Raw genomic sequence first — 19,668 nt, 5'->3', positions numbered from 1 at the left:
TCCTCTTTTCCATATTTCTGAATCCAATCATTTAAAAGAAAATCAAATCTGATCAATCTACCAATTAATGTTTCTATAGACATCTTGACTTCAAAGGATAAAATAACTCAATTTTATGTCTATTGATTCTCTTTACATTTGCATATTCCTATATTCCATTTAAACCAACTCATTTATATACACCCCAACCCCAAGCTTGTGAAGCTTCTTCTATCTTTCTATTTCCACACCTTAACAGCACCATCTCTACTGCTGGATACCAACATCCTTTGGTTTAATTTGAAAGACGCCAGTGAGAGGACAGAATCACGGTGGCAACTGGCGGAATCAGTGGCTGCCGCGGCAAGTAGAGCTTTCTGAGTCAATTTGGCGGATGTGGCTCTGGTGTTCATTTCCTGTTCAAGATTTTGCAAACAGAGAGAGAGAGTCAGCATTACTAGTTTGATATTGCAAGCTTCTTATAATCTTCTCAGAAGAAAAGAAGGGCAGTTACTTTCAAGGAAAACCATTCCTCATTCACAAGTGTTAATCAACTAAATTAGTAGAAATGTTTCAGTCTAATTCAGATAACATCTGTAGAGAAAAGCTAGAGAAAGATGTAGCTGCATAAATCTTTGTCATTATCTATGCAACAGCACAACATGGACTAGCGAGTACCATACAACTTTGATTTACATCCAAGCGGATCATTAGGGTTCTTCAAATTATTAAACTTAACTGAAACTTCAAAACTTGAATGTGAAATAGCAACATGATTTAGCATGCCAAAATATTAGGTATAAGGATTCTTCCTCTGAAATCATTGAAGAAATTTTAATATGATAAGTTATAGGTAGGATGTCAATTTGCACCTGAACCATGCAGAGCATCTATCATCCATAAATTGAAATTACCAGACCAAATTTCAAAGAGAGGATATTAAAAATACCTGCACAACTTGTACACCGAAACTAGACCTTATGTCAAAAAATTCATCGTTTCCAATTCCTTTTGTTGAAGGACCGCAGACACAGTAACTCCGATCAGGACTGTAAGTCATTGACCAAAAGAATGATTAAAGTAACCACAAAATGACTGAGTGCAGATAGGAGATTTTGTATCACTGTAAAGACCTGGTGTGATCCCAGTAGCGTATCTTCAAGTCAGTGCCCCCGGTCAACAAGTTTCCCCCAGGCAAGGGAAGCAACGACCGTGTACCTGGAAACCGAGGTGAATGCTCATTCAATTCGTCAATTCTATATTTAGAATTATTAGTTCGTTTCACATCTTGCTTAGAATTTGACTTGCTAGAAGGCCTTGCCAATGCTCTGGGGACATTGGAAACTTCAGTTTCATTTTCACTGCTTGGTGTTCTGAATACCTGAGAACAGAACAAGAGCTCATGAAATTATTGTCATGTATGCCATACACGTATGCACAAGATAAAGGTCAGCCATTCTATCTGGGTAGCCTTTTTTACATGAGAACAATTTTTATTAAACAAACTAGCAGCTGTTGTACATGAAGTTCATATCATATGTAGATAGAAAAATATGACGGTCCAACAACTTATTATTGAAACATGGACTGCCCTCTTCTTTTTTGTTGATCCCAAGAGAAATATAAAACTATTAATATATATATAATAGAATACAAAACTGTTGTGTAAGTCTCTCAACGAAATATATGTGGCCTTTCAGTACCTGGTGGCAGCTTCCATTCTCCGCATTCCAGAGTGAAACTTCATTATAGCCAGCTGCAACGTAAACTAAAGGTCGTGAAATAAAAGATGTGGAGTTCGATGGTGGAATTAGCAAGCACATCTTCTCCACAGGGCATACCATAGAATACTGCCATGAATTCACAGGCAAAAGGAACCTTAGATCCCACAAAGTAAGCACACCCCTTGAAGATCCTGATACAAACCAATTCCCACATTGACCCATTACAAGAGAAGAGATGTATCCCTCTTCAGGTGCAGATTTAAACGTCCAAGCTTCTGAATTAACCCTTGTATCCCAAAGATGAATCCCACAACCTTGGGTGCTAAAAAGAACTGTCTGACTAATACAATTATCACTAGTAGAACAGTTTAACATGCTAAGAATTGCACCTTCCCCAACTTCCTTCTTCTTGACATCAGTAATACCAGAATACCTTTCAATGACATTTCCCAGACCTCTAGATACATAATCAACAGAAAACAAGTGCACTGTCCCATCACTTGCACCAACAACTACCTGTGCAGTACCACGAAGCATAGTTGTGCATAAAGCCCGACTGCCTCCTAGAGTATAAGTCAGCCTCGATCTGAAGGCAATGTCCCTTTCAAACTTTCTGGTATCCCAAATCTTAACACTGGAGTCATCAGAAGCACTCACAAAGAAGGCGTCATCATTTGATATGGCTATGTCATTGACTGCAGAACGATGCTCTTGCAGATGTGCCACGAGCACTCCACGAGGCTTCCATCCTGTATCTGGAACTGATGATCCTATGCTGAAGGGCAATCCAGTTGCATCAGATTGTGACGCATCATCTCCAGTTATTGATGAGCTGCCCTTCATGTTGTCATAAATAGCAACATCCTGAAATCTTCTGGTAATATGTGCAGACTGATTAGTTTCATTACCCTCTGCATCCTGCACTGATGTTTGCAATGACTTGACATTGGTGTTGATATTGAAAAAAGAACCTGAAACAAGTTTGGGTGGAACAGAACTAGATAAACCTAAAGGCTTATTGACAGGTTCCAACCAAGGCATGCATGACGATGTAACTCCCTTAGTATTCCAGTGTAATGAAGTATCATATCCTACAGAAACAGCTCCAGCTGCACGTTTATCTATGCAAAGAGAGTACAAGGGTATTCCTTCAGATACTCCATCACAGAAGGAATTATTACCAGCAGTGACATGTGGTGAAATGAAGCCAGAAAATTGCAACTTGTCAGAAGAGAGTGAATCTCTAATGTCAACTGATGCATTATGGGAAGAATTAACAACTCTCAGTTTTGCGACATCTTCAAGAACTGGTAGATAAGTGTTTTGCATTGCTCTACCGGCGTATCTTCCACCTTGAGCATTGGATTCTTTACTAACAGCACTTCTCACATCTCCTGCAACTCTCTTGGTGTGTTCAATAGTTTCCCACTGATTTGAGTAGGCTGATGAATTATACCATATCTTTCTCTGTCTTTCCAACATGTCAGAACTCCTTGCATTCTCTAGAACTTTATAGAAAACCAATTTTGAGACTGGAGGCTTAAGGCAAGAAAGGAGAGTTGTCTCACAAGATAGAGAAGGTGGTTCACTATGAAAGAATGGGCGCAGAACTGGGGAAAGGTACACATATGAATCTACTGGGCCTAAGCTCTCACTACTAGAAGCAATAAAGGCGACAGCTGACTTTCTTACCCATTGGATTGGATAACATAACATGGGAAAGGCTTTCTCAATCAAGCCAAGAAGTATCCCTTTCCTCAAAAAACCACTTTTACAAAGCATGGACAAGCAATCCAGCGCATTAACAATGACGGCTTCCATGTCATCACTTAAGGCCTGCTCGATATAAGGTAAAAGATATTCCTCGACACTTCTTTGACCAACAAAGTAACAGACGTAAACTATTTGACCATAGAAAACTGCCCGTAGCTGCTCATCTCGATCATTAAGAAATGCAGGAAGGATGGGTAGCAAAAAATCATTACTTTGCCTGTGACCAAAGAAGTAGCACAAATAACCGATATCCTGCAAAAGAGCTCTGCGGATATTTGGAGTTTGCTTTGGCCCCATAACTAATTCTTGCACAATTTCAGATATGGATTTCCTCAATTGTGAAAGCTGATTGTCACTTTTATCATGATGCCTATCTTTTGGTGATTCTGTAGCAACAGATTGTGATTTAAGAGCAAGATCTGATTTATCAAGAGATACTGCATCAGATAAGCTGTGAGAGTGAATCAAGAATCTGTAAGCAGTCAGAGCAATCTTAAAGATGTTGCTAGCATAGCAAATCCTAACACTTTCCTCTGGATCATCAGGAAGAGTAGATAGCATTGGAAGAATATACTCGGGAAATATCATTGCATCACTAGGAGGAAAGTCCCTGACAAGAGGCAAAATGTCACCTAATGTTTCCAAAGCAGCACAACGGACAATTGCAGATGGATCAGAAAGCATTACAATTACATAGGGAACTACATGCTGCAACCGGTCTTCATCATCAATATATAGCGAAGCAGTCTTAAGCAGAACTAGACCAGCCCTTCTCAACTGTGACTGCTTGACATTTCGTATACATGAGCAGAGTAGTGATGCAATCAATACCATGCCTTCGCAATTCATCTTACATTCGGTTCCTAGAAAATAAGGCATGTCAAATGTGTCCCACTGACTATCATATCCAGACATTAAAGAATTCAAGTCGCTTTTTAGGATTTTTCTCAAAGTGGGTGCTTTATTTTCCTTTTGACCCTTGAAACTGTTTAAAGCATGCTGCCTTGAGTAAGTTAATGGCTGTGAAGCATTTTGAGCAGTTTCCTTTGTTGTCTTTGCACTTGAATGATGGTTTCTTTGTTCTACTTCTCTTAGAAGAGAAGTAATATCTCCAACAATCTGAATCTGATCGCCAGATTTTACTTTCTCTAACTCACCTTTGATCTCTTGAGAGGCCCTTGGTGAGTTTATGATTTTCCTACTTTGTTGCGGTTCAGAGGTAGTATTACTGACTCCAGAAACTACGCAAGATTCAGATGTTCCCTGAGCTGAATCTCTTATCATCATTTGTTCATGTATCTTCCTGAAAGCGCTCTGGGTCACTGCAACCTGCAATGGAGATAATTTTGATTTATTAAGACTATTGTACTTAGATTATAAATGGCTTCCCAAGTTACACATAATATAATTGGAAACTTCTATACCCTTGTATCTGAGTCAAGAGGAACCAAGCAGGAAAAGAATTTATGAAGAAACGGTGAGAAATAACTTGGAAATGCATCTGCTGCATAACTTTGCAAATAACTTTCGCATGACAACCTTGACTCTGGGTCCAGTTGAATCATATGAAGTATCATTTTCCGAATTCCAGCATCTTGTATCTGCAATCATGAAGTATTTAACTTTATTGTATATATAATCCAAATAAGCGGAAACAAACAAACTATGATAGAGGATCTTGATTTAAAGCAAGAAAAAACTATGAGTCAGGAAGTGTAGTGAAAACAGATAAGTGTATATAGAATCGCATATTCAAGATCTTAAATGGATAAATTTCACTTCTTGTCATCATCAGAAGAGACCATATTTGCTGCAAACAAGAACTTGCTTATTATGTGCCAGCAAAGTGCAGCACAGTAGACAACAACATCTGGAGCTTATAAGTGGTCATGTTTATGCCAATTCCAGCTTTCAGACCGACAAGGAGTGAGATTCTAGATTTGGTTTCAACTATCAAGATATATGAGATGATAGATCCTGAATCAATTTAGAACTGCATTGTCAGAAGGAAGAAAAAAAAATATTCCTATACAAAACCAAGTTACAGACATAGAATGACTTCGGGTTATCTAGATATTTTTTAGTCACCTGAAAAATTCTTATAAATATGAATCGGTAGAAAACTATGCCAACTTTGTCCATATGTTAAATATCAGATTTAAGCATAGAATGTAATCACGTCTGTATTCAGCTTTAATTAATTAAAGATAAGACAAAGTTTCAGTTGAGGATAAATATATACTACTTAATCATCAATCACATGCACACATAAATAGTGAAACATTTAATAATCAAGAAAAGCATTGGTACTTGAAGAGGTGGAGGCAATAGAAAGTGCATTCCCAGAGGTAAAGTTAAGAAAGGGAAAATATAAAGAATTCAAAATTTTCTCTTAAATCCAGAAATCTGTCATAAATGCTATTGTGGAAATTGTCTAAAAGACAAGTGCAGTTATTCGAGGAGGAGAAAATAATAATGAAAAAGAAATCAGCAGATACAGCCATGAGGATTGAATGTTCAACCCTTCAGTGTTTAGAACCTTTAGGGATTTGAATGGAAGCTTAGTTTGACGTTAGGTAAATTAAATTGACCAAATACAGTGTGGCATATATTTTCAATCATGGGATCAAAACCAACTAGAAAAATAGAACGAAGGCCAAATTTTAAACATAATTATAGTGTTGTACATCACCATAAATCAGAAATTTTTTAATGGTCAAAGCAGATCTTTACAAGTAATAAGCTCACTCAACTCTCAAGTTAAAGAAAGAAAGGGGAAAAAGCAAAGCAACTCTATACAATTGAGAGTGAGGAAGGATAAACAAAAACACCTTTTCTAGGCTTGGACTGGGATCGTGTTGTCCTCGGCGATAAGAAAGAATCTGAGACAGCTCAAAAAGTGGTTGTCCCTCAAGAAAAAGCTCAGCAATAACGCACCTGAAAAGAGAAGATACTGCCAGGTTTTAACAATAATCAGGAACAGATACATCTGATGATTATCAGATCATCGTTCTTCAGAAGACAATCAATGCTGATTTATTATTTGAGTATTATTTGCTAAGACAATAAGATCTTTCCAGAATAACACCTGATACATTTGGCAGTATAAATTCAAATTATTTTTAGTTTTGGTAGATATAGCCAATTTTTGGACTTTTGGTGTAGTTCAAATTTCCCTAGTATAGCAGATAAAGGCCCTAGTGCACATGGCTCAGCAACTTTGCAGGACAGAGGGAGAGCAAGAGAGGTGCAACCTTGCCCACATCACTAGAAAGGTTATTTTCGTAACAATACAAACAAAATTATTTGCTTTTCTTAATTCGTGCCAAATTATGGATCAATAATAATAATAACAGAAATAACAAATTTACCTTTTGAAAGGTAATCCATTATGAAACTTGGGGAAGAAAAACTTCCCTTAAAGGCCATGAAGTATAAAAGTAGAAGCAAATATCCAGCTCAATTAAGAAACCAAATATCAATATACTGAGATTAGTTTGACAATTGGTTTCACTTTCCAATATTTAAAACTTAAACTAGTAAATGGGGAGCATGACCAACTAATTGTAGATAGAAATATTGTCCATTAGTCAATAGAAAATAATATCTCTTCTTTAACTGATGTTAACTACAAATTTTATGCTACCAAGAACAAAATATATATAAGCTGAATAGCCGATAATGACTAAGGTATAAGCCGGTAATGAGCCATCCTCTTTCTACAAATCAAAGTAGAGGAGGAACCAGTTGGACAGATTATATTCAAAACAGAAGGTGACTGGATTGAGGATTGATATATAAATATGCACCTATTTCAGAAAGATCTTTTAGATAATGGCACACAAATGGACTAGTTCGACAAAGAAAAATAAGAAAAAGAGCTGTAAATTAAAGAACAAACTATTACATGTCAAATCACGATAACATGCATATGCTTCCCATTTCCTTTAAAGTCAGTAGCAAATTTTAACATCTAGGGGAAAGCACAGTGTTATATAGAAAGGAGCATAAATTTAGTTAACTTCCAAAAACAGCTAGAAGAACAATTGTGCATACCCAAGAGAGAATATGTCCATAGATGGCTTTAAAGGTGCATCTGGTGCAACTTGGGCTTCACTTCCATGCTCGTAGAATCGCTAGAAGATAATGAAAGTTTAATTTGATTTATCTCTTCAGTAAGGTACTTATCAGAATATTATAATACTATAAACAGTTAATAACCAGCAAATAGACTCCATCAGAAGTGCAAGAACAAGATCAATAGCTTTATCGTAAAACTTCCCTTAAGATTCTTATGAGATTCTAATTATAAGAAAACAAAACCTCATCTAACAACATGGTTGACATGAAACTCACGTAAATGAAGTAGAACAAATGTAGTTGAGAAATTGTTCTAGAGTAATATGGATATACTGTACATGGCAAATTCTTTTTTCAGAAAGCAATGAAGTTAACAGTTTATTTAACTTGTCCAGCCATGTAGTGATCATGTAGCTAAAGAATCTCAAACATACTAAAGTGTTCTCATATGAACTCATTTTTGGTGAGTATAAAATTCAGCTCTACTTTCAAAAAAGAACAAGACAAGTTAGAGACTGATGCAAGACAGCTGGAAATTATTTTTATCAATTCAAGCATGGATTGTCGTGCCGACCAATATGAACCATGAATGACGCTAGGTCAGCACGTGACATGGGGAGTGCTGACAACACCACCCAAAAGACTTTAAAGCTTCCCAATGAGTGAGAAAAGCCTCACATAGGCCTCTTGCAGTCATAGGGAGAAGCTGTAGGGGATGAAGCCTCGTTAATCCTTCCATAGCCACGTGGAAAAGCCAAAGAAGAAGCCATGGTCGTGCTAGGATATCTTTTCTAAATCGCATGGAGAAGATGATCACATGGTGATAACTTAAATTATGAAGCGGATCAGAGATAATCCATTTATAATAAGTCAATATCCATTAGCACCTAAAATAGGATCCACATCCTCTATCACTTAAAGTAGGATATGATAAGCTATCAGTTAGATTAGCTATGAAAAGAAATAGATTGTCCTCTTTTCTTGCCGGTAGACACCACCTTCTCCTTTGCAAACCTTAGCATAAAGGTCTTTATGTGGCATGTGTTGTGAGACCTTTAAAGGATTGAATTCAAGTATCATTTTGTAAAAATTTCCACCCGAAACTTTGACTCCACAGCACAGTTAAATGATTTGCTTTGTCTTTGAAAACAACAAACTACGAGGTATGTTACTAAACAAAGTGAGCATGCGCAATGAAAGTCATGAAACTGAGGTGTGTTACTAAACAAAATGAGCATGTTCGGGGAAAGTCATGAAACCGGTAATACTCTTGCAACCAATGTAAAGGAGGCTGATTCAGGTACCTCTATACTTACTTTAGCAACAAACAGTTTATGCATGAAAGATTAGGGATGATGAGTTAAATCATTCTCTTATAAATATCATAAACACTAAAGCAACCTCTATCAACAAATGAATTTGATGAAAGTTGCATAGCATTAGAAAAAAAAAAAACAAAGATGGCAAGAGGAAGAGGAACTACTTCAGGTGCAACATAACATCTCCGCCTTCCTCCAGTGTCAAAGAAGAATGAGAAGTCCGATGGATCATCATGTGGTATGTATGTTGGTTTAAAAGATGCAAAGTCTGCAAGGTATAGCCAATTCCAAGAGGTGACGAAAACATTCTCACATTTGATGTCACCTGCAAATTATAACAAGATGCCCACTCTCAGCAAACATTTTTTTAATTTAATAATAAGTATTCATTGCCTCCAGAAGATGCGTCTCAATTCTCACCATGACAAACTCCCTTACTGTGGCTTTGCTCCACCGCACAGAGTAACTGCACAACCAAATGAGCTAAGTCCACAACCATATCTGGGAAAACATAAAAAAGAACTTTACACGAACAGCATAGAAAGACATTTAAAAAAACTTCTTTTGTCAGTACAATATCGAGGTAAAATGACATTCGGTAGCACAAACCAAATAAGTATGGTTTTGATATAGTTCCTTTAATGCAGAAAAAAGGTATAAAGTTAAACTGAAAAGTGAAAGATTCAGAATAAACAAATATGAAATTGCCTAAGCTTTGGTGGTTCTCATTATTATTTGCTTTCTGTGGCTAGTTTCAAGTTTCAATTCTATTCAGCTGGTTTCAAACACCTTTGGCTAGCATTAACTAATCTCAGTAGTTGTAATCGAAGTGATGATTTTCTTTCAAAGCTCAATATATATGGTAAAACATGTTATAAAAGAGATAATGCTCTTTTGATGAATCCTTGCATTTCTTTTTTTTAATGGTTTAGGCCTTTGCTTTCCCTACAAATATGAGGAAGTTAAAGTCGAGAAGACACCACTGTGTACATTCCAGAATTCTTATGAAGATTCAAAAAATATTGGAGTTAAACCATAATAAGTTCAAACTCTAACCCTATATGATCTACATTCATAGAAACCATTTTGTCATACATATACCAATTAAAAATGGAAAGGTGTGTCATCTTATAAACTAATATCTTCATTAACTTATGTGTCCTATATATATTAATGGCTGTAGACATGAAATCAATGGTACTTCAAATGTAAAAGTCGTATAAAAATCACTGTATTTCCTAAAAATCTTTTGAAGTTCCCGGTTTCTAGGTCGCCCGATTGTCCTATATGATTTTCTGGATATCTGACATTTTTGGGGCCAAAGTTGAACCAAAACTAGTGAAACCACCAAAATTGCCAAAATCGAATTTCCATGAGACCACACAAAAGGGTATCTGGAACCAATATTTTAAAGAAGTTTATTTCTGATTAAAAGAAACTCATATTTTCTTTAGTTTCTTTAAATTCCCGTTATTTGTGAACAAGCTGTGATTCAGTACCTGAAAAGCTAGCCACTTCTTTTCAATAAGACTGAGGAAGGGCCGCGTGCTCAGTCGATCATGAAGACTGCTGAAGAAATATTGCCTCAACAGATATGCTGCCTTATCCGTCTCAAACCAAAACTACAAATGTAACCAAACACTTAGAAGAAAATCCCAGGAAGGAAAATGATAAAGAGAGATTCCAAAATAGCATACCGTTGATTTGACAGTTCTTCTTAATATTTTGTATCAACTTTATCATACCCATACTCTTTAATTTCCTTTTTCACATTTAGAGATTGAACCCATAGCATTGCAAATTGCATGAATCATCATCGGATGGGTCATGTTGATTACACAATTACACATCTCTCTAAGTACATTATTATTGCCAATTTCAAAGTAACAGTTTCCCACATAAATTATCTAAGAACTACTAAAAGTTATAGCTTTTAGAAATTGAATCCATAGAGTTCCAAATACGTAAACCCATCACTGGCATTGCTCATTGCAATAATCTCCCGATCACTCTGGTTCTCGTATCCAAGAAAGCCATCCATTGAATTCTATCATACCCATCACCTGGATTTCTTTATATTATCAACTTACACTAAATCTCAAGTTCCACTTACAGCATCCAATAAAACCAGAAAATCCCTATTTTCTAGACATGGAATCCGCAAAGCCAAAATTGCATTAACCTTCTTTCCATAGTTCCTACGATAGCCCTATTTGGCCTCTCCTTTCTTTTCCAATTTGCAATAATTCTCTAACATATGAACTATAAAAGGAAGCACAAAATATCCTTTTGTTACTATCCTATTGATCCCGAAAAGGAGCATAGAGAGAGAGAAGGAGCGGGAGGAGGAGGAGCTCAAGCTAACCTGGAACGGCCAAACATGGGGATGTTGAACACTTTGGAATGTGTCCCTGATCAGAACCAACCTCCTCTCATAATCCTACGCGTCGACAATCCATAAGATGAGATTAAAAAAAAAAAAATCTGAACTTTTGATACGAATCGAGAAAATAAATTAGAAATGAGTTGCGTACCTTGAGGTCGAGATTATCCCCGCGCTTGAAGTAGACCTTGACAAGCACGAGGCCTTCGTCGTGCTTGCAGATGATGGATTTAAAGAAGCGGCCCCGATCGAGCACCTCGATGAGCACAAGGTTGTACGACGAGGGCAGGTCATGGAGATAGTACTCCGACGCCGAGACCTGCGTCGTCCTCGCGATCTTGTTCCCCATGCCAACGCCGGCTTCTCCTTATTTGGATTCCTTCGATCGGAGACGGGGATGTTGGATCGAAGGGCATGTGGTCCGCTTCCCTCTCCGAGCTTCTCCTGGCACGCAACTACGCAAGCGAAACCCGAAGATGCCTACTACCTCACCCAGTTTGGGTATTGTCCACTCATCCAATAGTTCATTATACTATTTCCGATCATAGCCCGGCCCAGTAAACCTGATCCATTGGACCGGGTCGAGTCTAAATATTTCAGCCCGATTAACAATCGCGTCGGGCCTAGGCTTGTTCTCGAATCCATTGACCCGATCCAATGTAATCAAACCCAAGTAATAACTACTCTACGAATTACCTCAGTAGCCAAAGGATTGAAGCTATTTATAATAAAGCTTATGCTCTAGATTTAATTCTTCCTCGTAAAAAGAAAAGAATCTACTGGCGAAGCTAAGGATTTATCCCAGCCCAGCTAGAGGTAGCAACTTGAGAAGTGTGACCCAACTTTGTTGGCTTGGATAACAACAAAGAAGACCACTCCAATCATTTCAGGAGGTGGAATAGAATTGCATGAGCCCATCACATCCTGGCCCTCTGCTCCCTTGAATCTTTTCTATTTCATGGCGCAAACTTCCACACGCATACCAATCTTTGTTGACCCATCTGTTCTTTATCCGTTTGACCATAGTCCAAATCCATCCACAAAAGGGGAGGAAAAAAAGGCAACAATGCTGCTCAAAAGAATGGACTTGTGGTCCTAACAAGAAAGCAAAGGGCTAAGAAGGAAAAGAAAAAGGAAAAAGAGAGGGAGAGAGAGAGAGAGAGAGATTTAACGATCTCATTAATTTTCACCCATCCTATTTTTAAGGAGCATTTGCTATAAAATAAAAACACTCCAAATTCATCCCCTCCCATTTTGATTTGTTATCTAACAACTTAAATTTTTTTTTGATAGAGTTTAAATCTCATTTAGCTTATGTGATTCATATATTCTATTATTTATAATTTTACAAAGTAGTATATATATGAGCCGGTGTGTTAAAAGATATGATATGAATTATTGATTTGTTACCTAACAACAAGATTATCTCTAACAAGTCAAAAATATAGAGATGTAAGTGGTGATATGAAAAGGAAAAGAAAAACTAATACCATCTAACCATCTTTGGAGCTGGAGAAGTGATTAAGAGGAGCAAAGAGCATCTTTACCAAAGCTCCTTCCAATCATATATTCTCTTTGAAGGGGCACAGAGTTCAAAGACGAGCTTCCCCAATGTTCTCCATGTTGGAGGGGGATGATTCCTTTCCAGTTCGATCTTCGGCCTTGATGTCTTCTTAGATGGGAGTAGAGGCAGACAAAAGAAGCCCACTCTTTAGAATCTACTGAAGTGTGAAAACAGTGTGCATGTAGCCATCTTTGGATGCAACGTGCAGCTGTCATGCGGCCATTGTGTAGGACAAATTGCTTCGGCCAACAGAAGAAGCAGCAGCATCATATCCAGCTCGGGAGAATAAAGAGAAATGAGCAATAGCAATATTCAGGTAGCTGGAGAATTTTTATATAGCTTCAGATTTCAGAAGTAACTAAGAATATACAACAATGATTGCTCTTGAAAGCATAACCTCTTTAAGCAAAGCTCACTACATTTCATGATACCATTTGATGACAGAGAGACAGAGAGAGAGAGGAAGAACAAGAGGTGCATGCATTGCATTCCAACAACTAGCTCCTCCAAGCATAAAGGTGGCTGTCTATTTCAAGAGATCGATGATCTATTCACCTTATCGGCATAGAGCATTAAAAAGGTTTATTAAACTAGTTGTATATCTTAAATAATAGAGATAGAGCTCTAAATTGTATATTTATATTGTACCCCTCACTTTTTAGTGATAAAAAAATAATTCAAAATATCAACTACTAAGTAATATAAGATATAAAAAGTTCTTATCCTGATTTGCCTGTATTATGCAAAAAAAAGATATGCTTATTTTAATTTGAAAAGTTCAGTAACACTATAAATGATGTTATATTTTATTCATTACTTGTCATCTATATATATATATATATACAAAAAAACGGTATTCTTAAAAAAAAGGTAAATTAATATCGATGTTATAGCAAACACCTGCTTAATTTTCCAAAAGAAAATAAATGAACTAACAAAGAGTTCAACTCCTATAAGAAGTGACTTGTGTCTTAATTGCAATGCCTTTTATGTTGGCACTTTTTGTCACAAAAGATATCAAAGATGGAGTATGATAGCCTCAAAGAAGGCAATTTATGTGGTACTGGTACGTTCTGATGGAAGAAGAAAATGTAATTATTATTATAATTATGCATTGAGTTTTAAGGGCTATTCGTACTAAAAAGGAGGTTGGAATCTCACGTATAATAGTGCGCATTTAGTTATTATAAAAAAGAGAGTATATATATGATATAGAGAATAGACAGACGTCTTCAGCCTTGAGAGCTAATTTTGAAGGTACGCAAATTGGGAGTTTTGGGAGGTTGTTTTGGTAAATTTGAAGCTGTACAGTTGGCAAAATCTCCGTTGGCATCAAGAATTCTAACAACTGATGACGACCGTCCAGTCCGCTGTGCAAAGCCTTTCAGCTCCCCACAAAGAATGTCTGACCACTACTCCCCCAAGTCTGACAAGTCTTCGCCAGCTTTTGACCGAATTCCAGCCGTCCATCCGCGCTTGAGATCCGTGCTCCATCTCCTCTTTCGCCTCGCTTTTGTTAGTATTCATACATCGGAATTGTGTTAAATCTAATCCTGGGTCCTTTCGCCTTTGGGATCGTTACGATGCTCCGCGGGATAGCGTAGGTTTCGAGGTCCTCCTTCCTTCCTTTAGGATCAGATCGTTATTGGCTGGGTACGTGTGCTGCGTGCATGGAGTATGGAATTTGAATGTAGTTTAAACTCAGGCTAGTGGGTATATTTTGCACACCAAATGTCGATAAAAGAGCATCAGACTCGTAGCAGTTAATTTCTCTACTGGTAAAAAATATTTGAGAGAATTTTTTGTTTCTGGGGGAGCCAATAATATGCTGCCAACTGTGCTAGTCGATGAGGGGATCTACTTAAGCTCCTGGGTTTTAGCTTGTCAGTTGTCCAGCTCATCACGACAGCAAGCAACAGAAACGCACACCTTCCTCCTCCTCCGGGTCCAATCCATCGAAATCTCCACCCTCCAATTCCCCCCAAATCTTAAAATTAAATAAAATACGTCAGTAAATAAATTTAACAATTAACAGTTAACACCCATTCGCCTCCGCCACCTGGTTCTATATTTCCTCTCCTCCCCTCTCTCTCTCTCTCTCTCTCTCTCTCTCTCCTTTCCTCTTCACAAAAAAAAATTAGGGAGGGAGGGAGAGAATTGTGTAGGAGCAAATGGGGAACATGACGTCGTCGGTGGCGGCGAGGTTCGCCTTCTTTCCGCCGGAGCCGCGGACGTACGAGGTGTTCAGGGAAGGAGCGGGCGAGGGGAAGCTATGCCTCACCGGAGTGGGACCGGGGCAGGACGTGGAGGTGCACCTCGTGGAGACACGTGCCGGTAACCGGGTTGTGGCGACGTTCTGGCGCCACCCGCTCGCCCGGTTCACGCTGCTCTACTCCCACGGCAACGCCGCCGACCTCGGCCAGATGCTCGACCTCTTCCTCGAGCTCCGCGCCCACCTCCGCGTCAACATCATGTGGTAGGATAAGAACGATCCCTTTTTCCCTTGTAGTTTCCTCTTCTCGGGTGGGGGTTTTGGGCGTTTTCTAAGTGGAGGTTGGGATTTTTCTTTCCCCCGTTGAGTTCGGTAATCTGTTTGGTAATTTTCGTTTGGGAATTACTTATTTGCTGGCAATTCATGGAGGCTTGAGGCCTCGAGCGTTTTGGGGTTTTGTTTGTTGATTGGTGATCTGACCTTTTCTTACAGAAGATGCGGTTTTGTGGATTGTTTTGTAATTGGAGAATTCTCTGGGGAATTGTGTTATATTATCCTCTGTGGATTGGCAACTATTTGAGCATTTTAAGGGAGTGAATTGTTACCTAGAAGCATTTTAGTAGGAAAAAAAATCTCAGTTTTAGTCTTGGATTCTCTGCTAAAGGGCACTTTACTTGTTTGGCATTTAAGGAAGCCAGTTGCAGATAATGTGACAAATAATTAGATTTTTTTTTTGTTGGATTGATTTTTGTCAAAGGAAAATTATTCTTATTTTGTGATAGGGATAGCTCGAAAGGCAGATGAAGGTGATGTTTGTAGGATCTCTCCGTTATTTGTGTTTATACTCGTTTTTATTCAATTTCCAGAAAAAAAAATGAGTTTATCAAATGAATCTCTTGAAGTTAGTTTAGACTTCGTATTGAAAATTGATAGATATGTTTTCTCTTTTGCATTTTTTGATAACTCAATAGATGTTACCGTCATCAGCTTTACTTGCCTTTAAAATGACATAGAGCAAGGAAAGATTCGCAAGAATTGCCTTTTGTTCTTCCCCTTCTTCTCGAGCAAATTATTTTTTGCTCCAATTTCCATAGTTGAACATATGTGATGGTTTTTCACTTTATCTCTCTTCTTTTTTCCTCTAAACTTATCTTTCTCTCAACATTTATTCCAGTGCTATAGAATACTTTCTCCTTCATCAGTAATTTAGAAATTTTTGGTCCTGCCTCTTTATAAGATAGTAAGAATCAGAATTTTAGGACTTATTCTCTGCGTATTTACTTTGTTTTTCTTTTTCTGGTAAACATTGCAGTTATGATTACTCGGGTTATGGAGCTTCCAGCGGGAAGGTAATCATTTAAACTATTTTTGGAATTAAAGTATAGACCTTGCTAAGCTGCAACATTTAACACAAGTTGCGTGAAGTAGTGTAAGAAGAGCAATTGTATAGACACAGGAGTCCTGGAGTAGTATCTACACCAGAGGCATTACTAGCTATTAATGGAGGATGGAAGTGTTTTCTATTTTTCTCATTGAAAAGAGTCATATTTCATGGGAAGAGTGCTTGTCATCTGCAGCTATTTCAGCGTGTAATAATTATCTTGTGAAGCCTTCCCATGGTATAGACTTCTCCAATGAGAGAAATCATCTGCTTGCCTAGTGATGCTTGAATTAGTTTATTCTGCCAAAGTGGCTGCTAATAATGGTAGGAAGAAAATTTTAAAATGGTAATTATGCTTGAACCTAAGTTTGTTAACTTTCCCCCATAAAGTTCACTATTTCCCGAATATCTACATATCTGCACTCTGTTTTTATATGGTCGTACCTGAAAGATTACAATTCTGAGGGTTCCAACTGTTACAACCTTGCAATGTTTCTGTCACACAATGTATATTTGAGCTTAAGCATAGCAAATGACTTAGCTAGAGATGCAGTTCAATTCTATTGTATTTCTCACACATAAATACAGATGAGGATGCTGGCTATGGTCATAATAGTCAATGCTAATCAATTATATTAATTATGCTCTTTATTCTCAACGCATGATCTAATTTTGTGCTCTCTATATTTCTCCTGCCTCAAAAGCCATCTGAATTCAACACATACTATGACATAGAAGCTGTCTATGATTGTCTGAAGAAAGAGTACGGGATAAGACAAGAGGATCTGATTTTGTATGGACAGTCCGTTGGTAGTGGACCAACATTGCACTTAGCCGCACGCTTGCAAAAGTTGAGAGGTGTTGTCCTTCATAGTGCTATCCTCTCTGGCATAAGGGTCTTGTATCCTGTGAAGGTGACATTCTGGTTCGACATTTTTAAAGTAAGTCAGAATCCATTTCATTTTCCTATGCTTTTCTTGTGAATTTGCTATCAATTTAGAAAAAAGGGTATCTCCTTGTATCTTATTGAGAAGTCTAAACTGTTTATGTGCAGAATGTTGATAAAATACGGCAAGTCAACTGCCCTGTTTTGGTTATTCATGTAAGTATACGTTAATTTTGTGCACCTGCACCCCATAGTTAATTATATCAGAAGAGAAGGAATTGCAAGATACAAGTTTTATGTTCTACACTACTATGTGTTATCATGGTTAACATAATTGTGTTATCATGGTAGGAACTTGAGATATCCTCCAAGAGTAAATGTGTGTGAAATTAGACCACCTAGTCACATAGGCAGTTTTGGTTATAATTATTTTCCCCTTGTCACCTGACCAGCTTGATATTGACTCAGCCTATTATCAGACTTATTTCCCATTCAACACATGCCTTATCATCGATCATAATCAGACTAGTTAAAAAGATTGCAATTCACATATAGCATAGTATGGCCTTTTCTTTTAGAAGTATCTGCTTCTAAATTGCCTCTTTTTTTTTTGTATTTAGGTACTCTTAACCCTCTTTTGGTTTATATGGTACGAAACTAGGATAGTAATATTCAGTGGCAAAAGAGACCGGCAATTTCGAGGACATATGGCTTAAACTTTTGTCAATATAATTAAACAATCTTAGTTAAACAACCTTTTTTTGTCATCTTTGTTTTCTGCAAGAAAGTTAGGTTCTGTGAGATTTAGATGTATGATTACAGAATAGTTGAATAATAAGGAGTTAAGGGAACACCTGAGTGTCAATACTACAACTCAGACTTCTTTGTTCTGTTTCTTCATGGGAATATTATGCTGTACCAGAAAATAAATGGCATCTAACCTGGTAGGCTGGGATGATGAACCAGTACCCAAGCTATTCTCTGGTATTCACTCATTACAAATTACTTGGACATCTTAATAAATGCTTGGCCCATTGTGATAAAATGTAGTGCAAGTAAATCTGAACGTGTAGCTGGATCTTTATAGATTTCTATTATGTGTAAATAGTTGAATCATGTTTATACATGGTCTAATGGACCAACTGGTTACTTTCAGGGTACAGCTGATGACATTGTTGACTGGTCTCATGGTAAGCGCCTGTGGGAGCTGTCGAAGGAGAAGTACGATCCACTATGGATCAAGGGTGGTGGTCACTGCAACTTAGAAACTTATCCCGAATACATCAAGCACTTGCGAAAATTTATTAATGCGATGGAGAAACTCTCTACAGCAAAACAGACAAAGCAGAGCAATGTGCCAAGTTCGACAATTGCAGAAGTAAAACACAACAAGTGTTTGAGATTTGGCAAGAGAACCCATCTTGATAGTTGATAGCCATGTGGTTTATCAGAAGACTAAAACCTTACAGAAGCCTATGGATTCACACAAGGCTTCTTCCTCCATACGAAAAGACTTACACAGGCACCTTGCTTGCACTATGATGAGCTCAAGTCAAGCCCACAGAGATCTTACAGATGCTTCTAACCAGAATGTCTAAGGTCCATCTTTAAGAGCTGAATGGAGAAACAAATTCTTGTAGTCTTTGTAAGTGCTCATTGTTTCTGGGATCAAATTATGATTTGAGCTCGTAAGTTGAATTGCTTTCATGATTTGCCAGATCCATGGCTTGTATAAACATTACCAATTCCAGAGGAAATATGTCTGTTTTCTGTTACTTTTAACATCGAATAGTGCACTACTGCATTGCACTTTGTGAAGTAGATTTTTTTTTTGTCTTCTTTCAGAGTGGTGTCACCGAAGCATAACCACGTATTACTCAATAGTCTGAAGCCATTGGATCGTATAAATGGAAACTATTTTATTTTTGGTGTAAGAGACGACCAGCCACCTATAAATGGGCTATTTGCACTAAAAAATTGTAAAGTTTTCATAATAGTAAGATTAAACTCTAATCTGTATCTCCTATATAACCTGTTAGAAAATAGTGTGCATCAATGATCCACGGGCACGTGTCGCAGCATTTGCCGACCATGTCGTAAGAGAAGAAGAAAAAAAAAAATTGAGATACTCACCTTCGTCGTCACCGACCGCCACTCGCTACTCGCCGCTCAATTGCGATCATCGTCGTCCGAGCGCGTCGGGTGCCCCAACCTGAGGGAGAAGATGATATATATATAAAAGGTTATCGGCTAAACTTAAGTTGCGGGATAGGGCACCCGATGCGCTCGGACGACGACGACAGCGACGGTGATCGGTAACAGATAGCTCAATGACGAGCGACAAAACTATTATGAGGGGTGTTGTAC

General features: G+C 37.8%; 2 protein-coding genes across 3 annotated transcripts; one reads left to right on the top strand and one right to left on the bottom strand.

The window, feature by feature from the left end:
* Positions 1-84: 84 nt before the first annotated feature.
* Positions 85-11,743, bottom strand: LOC140777347 (serine/threonine-protein kinase VPS15). Of its 2 annotated transcripts, XM_073121393.1 has the most exons (12): positions 11,410-11,743; positions 11,241-11,315; positions 10,375-10,497; positions 9,296-9,341; positions 9,040-9,200; positions 7,533-7,612; positions 6,308-6,413; positions 4,901-5,077; positions 1,683-4,805; positions 1,113-1,360; positions 929-1,028; positions 85-395 (listed from the first exon to the last, which is right to left on the bottom strand). In XM_073121393.1, exons 1-12 carry the CDS (start codon positions 11,605-11,607, stop codon positions 219-221), a joined length of 4,614 nt encoding a protein of 1,537 aa, XP_072977494.1. In that variant the 5' UTR covers positions 11,608-11,743; the 3' UTR covers positions 85-218. The 2 variants fall into 2 exon arrangements, with proteins under 2 accessions (XP_072977494.1, XP_072977495.1); XM_073121394.1 differs by lacking the exons at positions 11,241-11,315; positions 11,410-11,743 and having other exon boundaries at positions 9,296-9,376.
* A 3,139-nt stretch (positions 11,744-14,882) lies between these two features.
* LOC140779814 (uncharacterized) lies at positions 14,883-19,103 on the top strand. Its single transcript, XM_073125095.1, has 5 exons — positions 14,883-15,298; positions 16,347-16,383; positions 17,120-17,356; positions 17,470-17,517; positions 18,458-19,103. The coding sequence occupies exons 1-5, from the start codon at positions 14,994-14,996 to the stop codon at positions 18,731-18,733; spliced, it is 903 nt and encodes a 300-aa protein (XP_072981196.1). The 5' UTR covers positions 14,883-14,993; the 3' UTR covers positions 18,734-19,103.
* The last annotated feature ends 565 nt before the right edge of the window (positions 19,104-19,668 follow it).

This window comes from Typha angustifolia, chromosome 15 (genome assembly GCF_048772165.1).
Source record: "Typha angustifolia cultivar Huaian chromosome 15, ASM4877216v1, whole genome shotgun sequence".
NCBI classification, from domain to species: Eukaryota; Viridiplantae; Streptophyta; class Magnoliopsida; order Poales; family Typhaceae; genus Typha; species Typha angustifolia.
The sequence above is the reverse complement of the archived record's forward strand: the minus strand, read 5'-3'. Positions and strand labels throughout refer to the sequence as shown.

Bases quoted from the DNA above. Each gene is read 5' to 3' on its own strand.
- LOC140777347 (XM_073121393.1), bottom strand. From the start codon at position 11,607: ATGGGGAACAAGATCGCGAGGACGACGCAGGTCTCGGCGTCGGAGTAC. The intron at 11,316-11,409 runs GTACGCAACTCA...GTCGACGCGTAG, and splicing joins GGGATAATCTCGACCTCAAG to GATTATGAGAGGAGGTTGGT. The intron at 6,414-7,532 runs GTATGCACAATT...TTCTCTTTTCAG, and splicing joins ATGGACATATTCTCTCTTGG to GTGCGTTATTGCTGAGCTTT.
- LOC140779814 (XM_073125095.1), top strand. From the start codon at position 14,994: ATGGGGAACATGACGTCGTCGGTGGCGGCGAGGTTCGCCTTCTTTCCG. The intron at 15,299-16,346 runs GTAGGATAAGAA...TAAACATTGCAG, and splicing joins CTCCGCGTCAACATCATGTG to TTATGATTACTCGGGTTATG. The intron at 16,384-17,119 runs GTAATCATTTAA...CTGCCTCAAAAG, and splicing joins ATGGAGCTTCCAGCGGGAAG to CCATCTGAATTCAACACATA.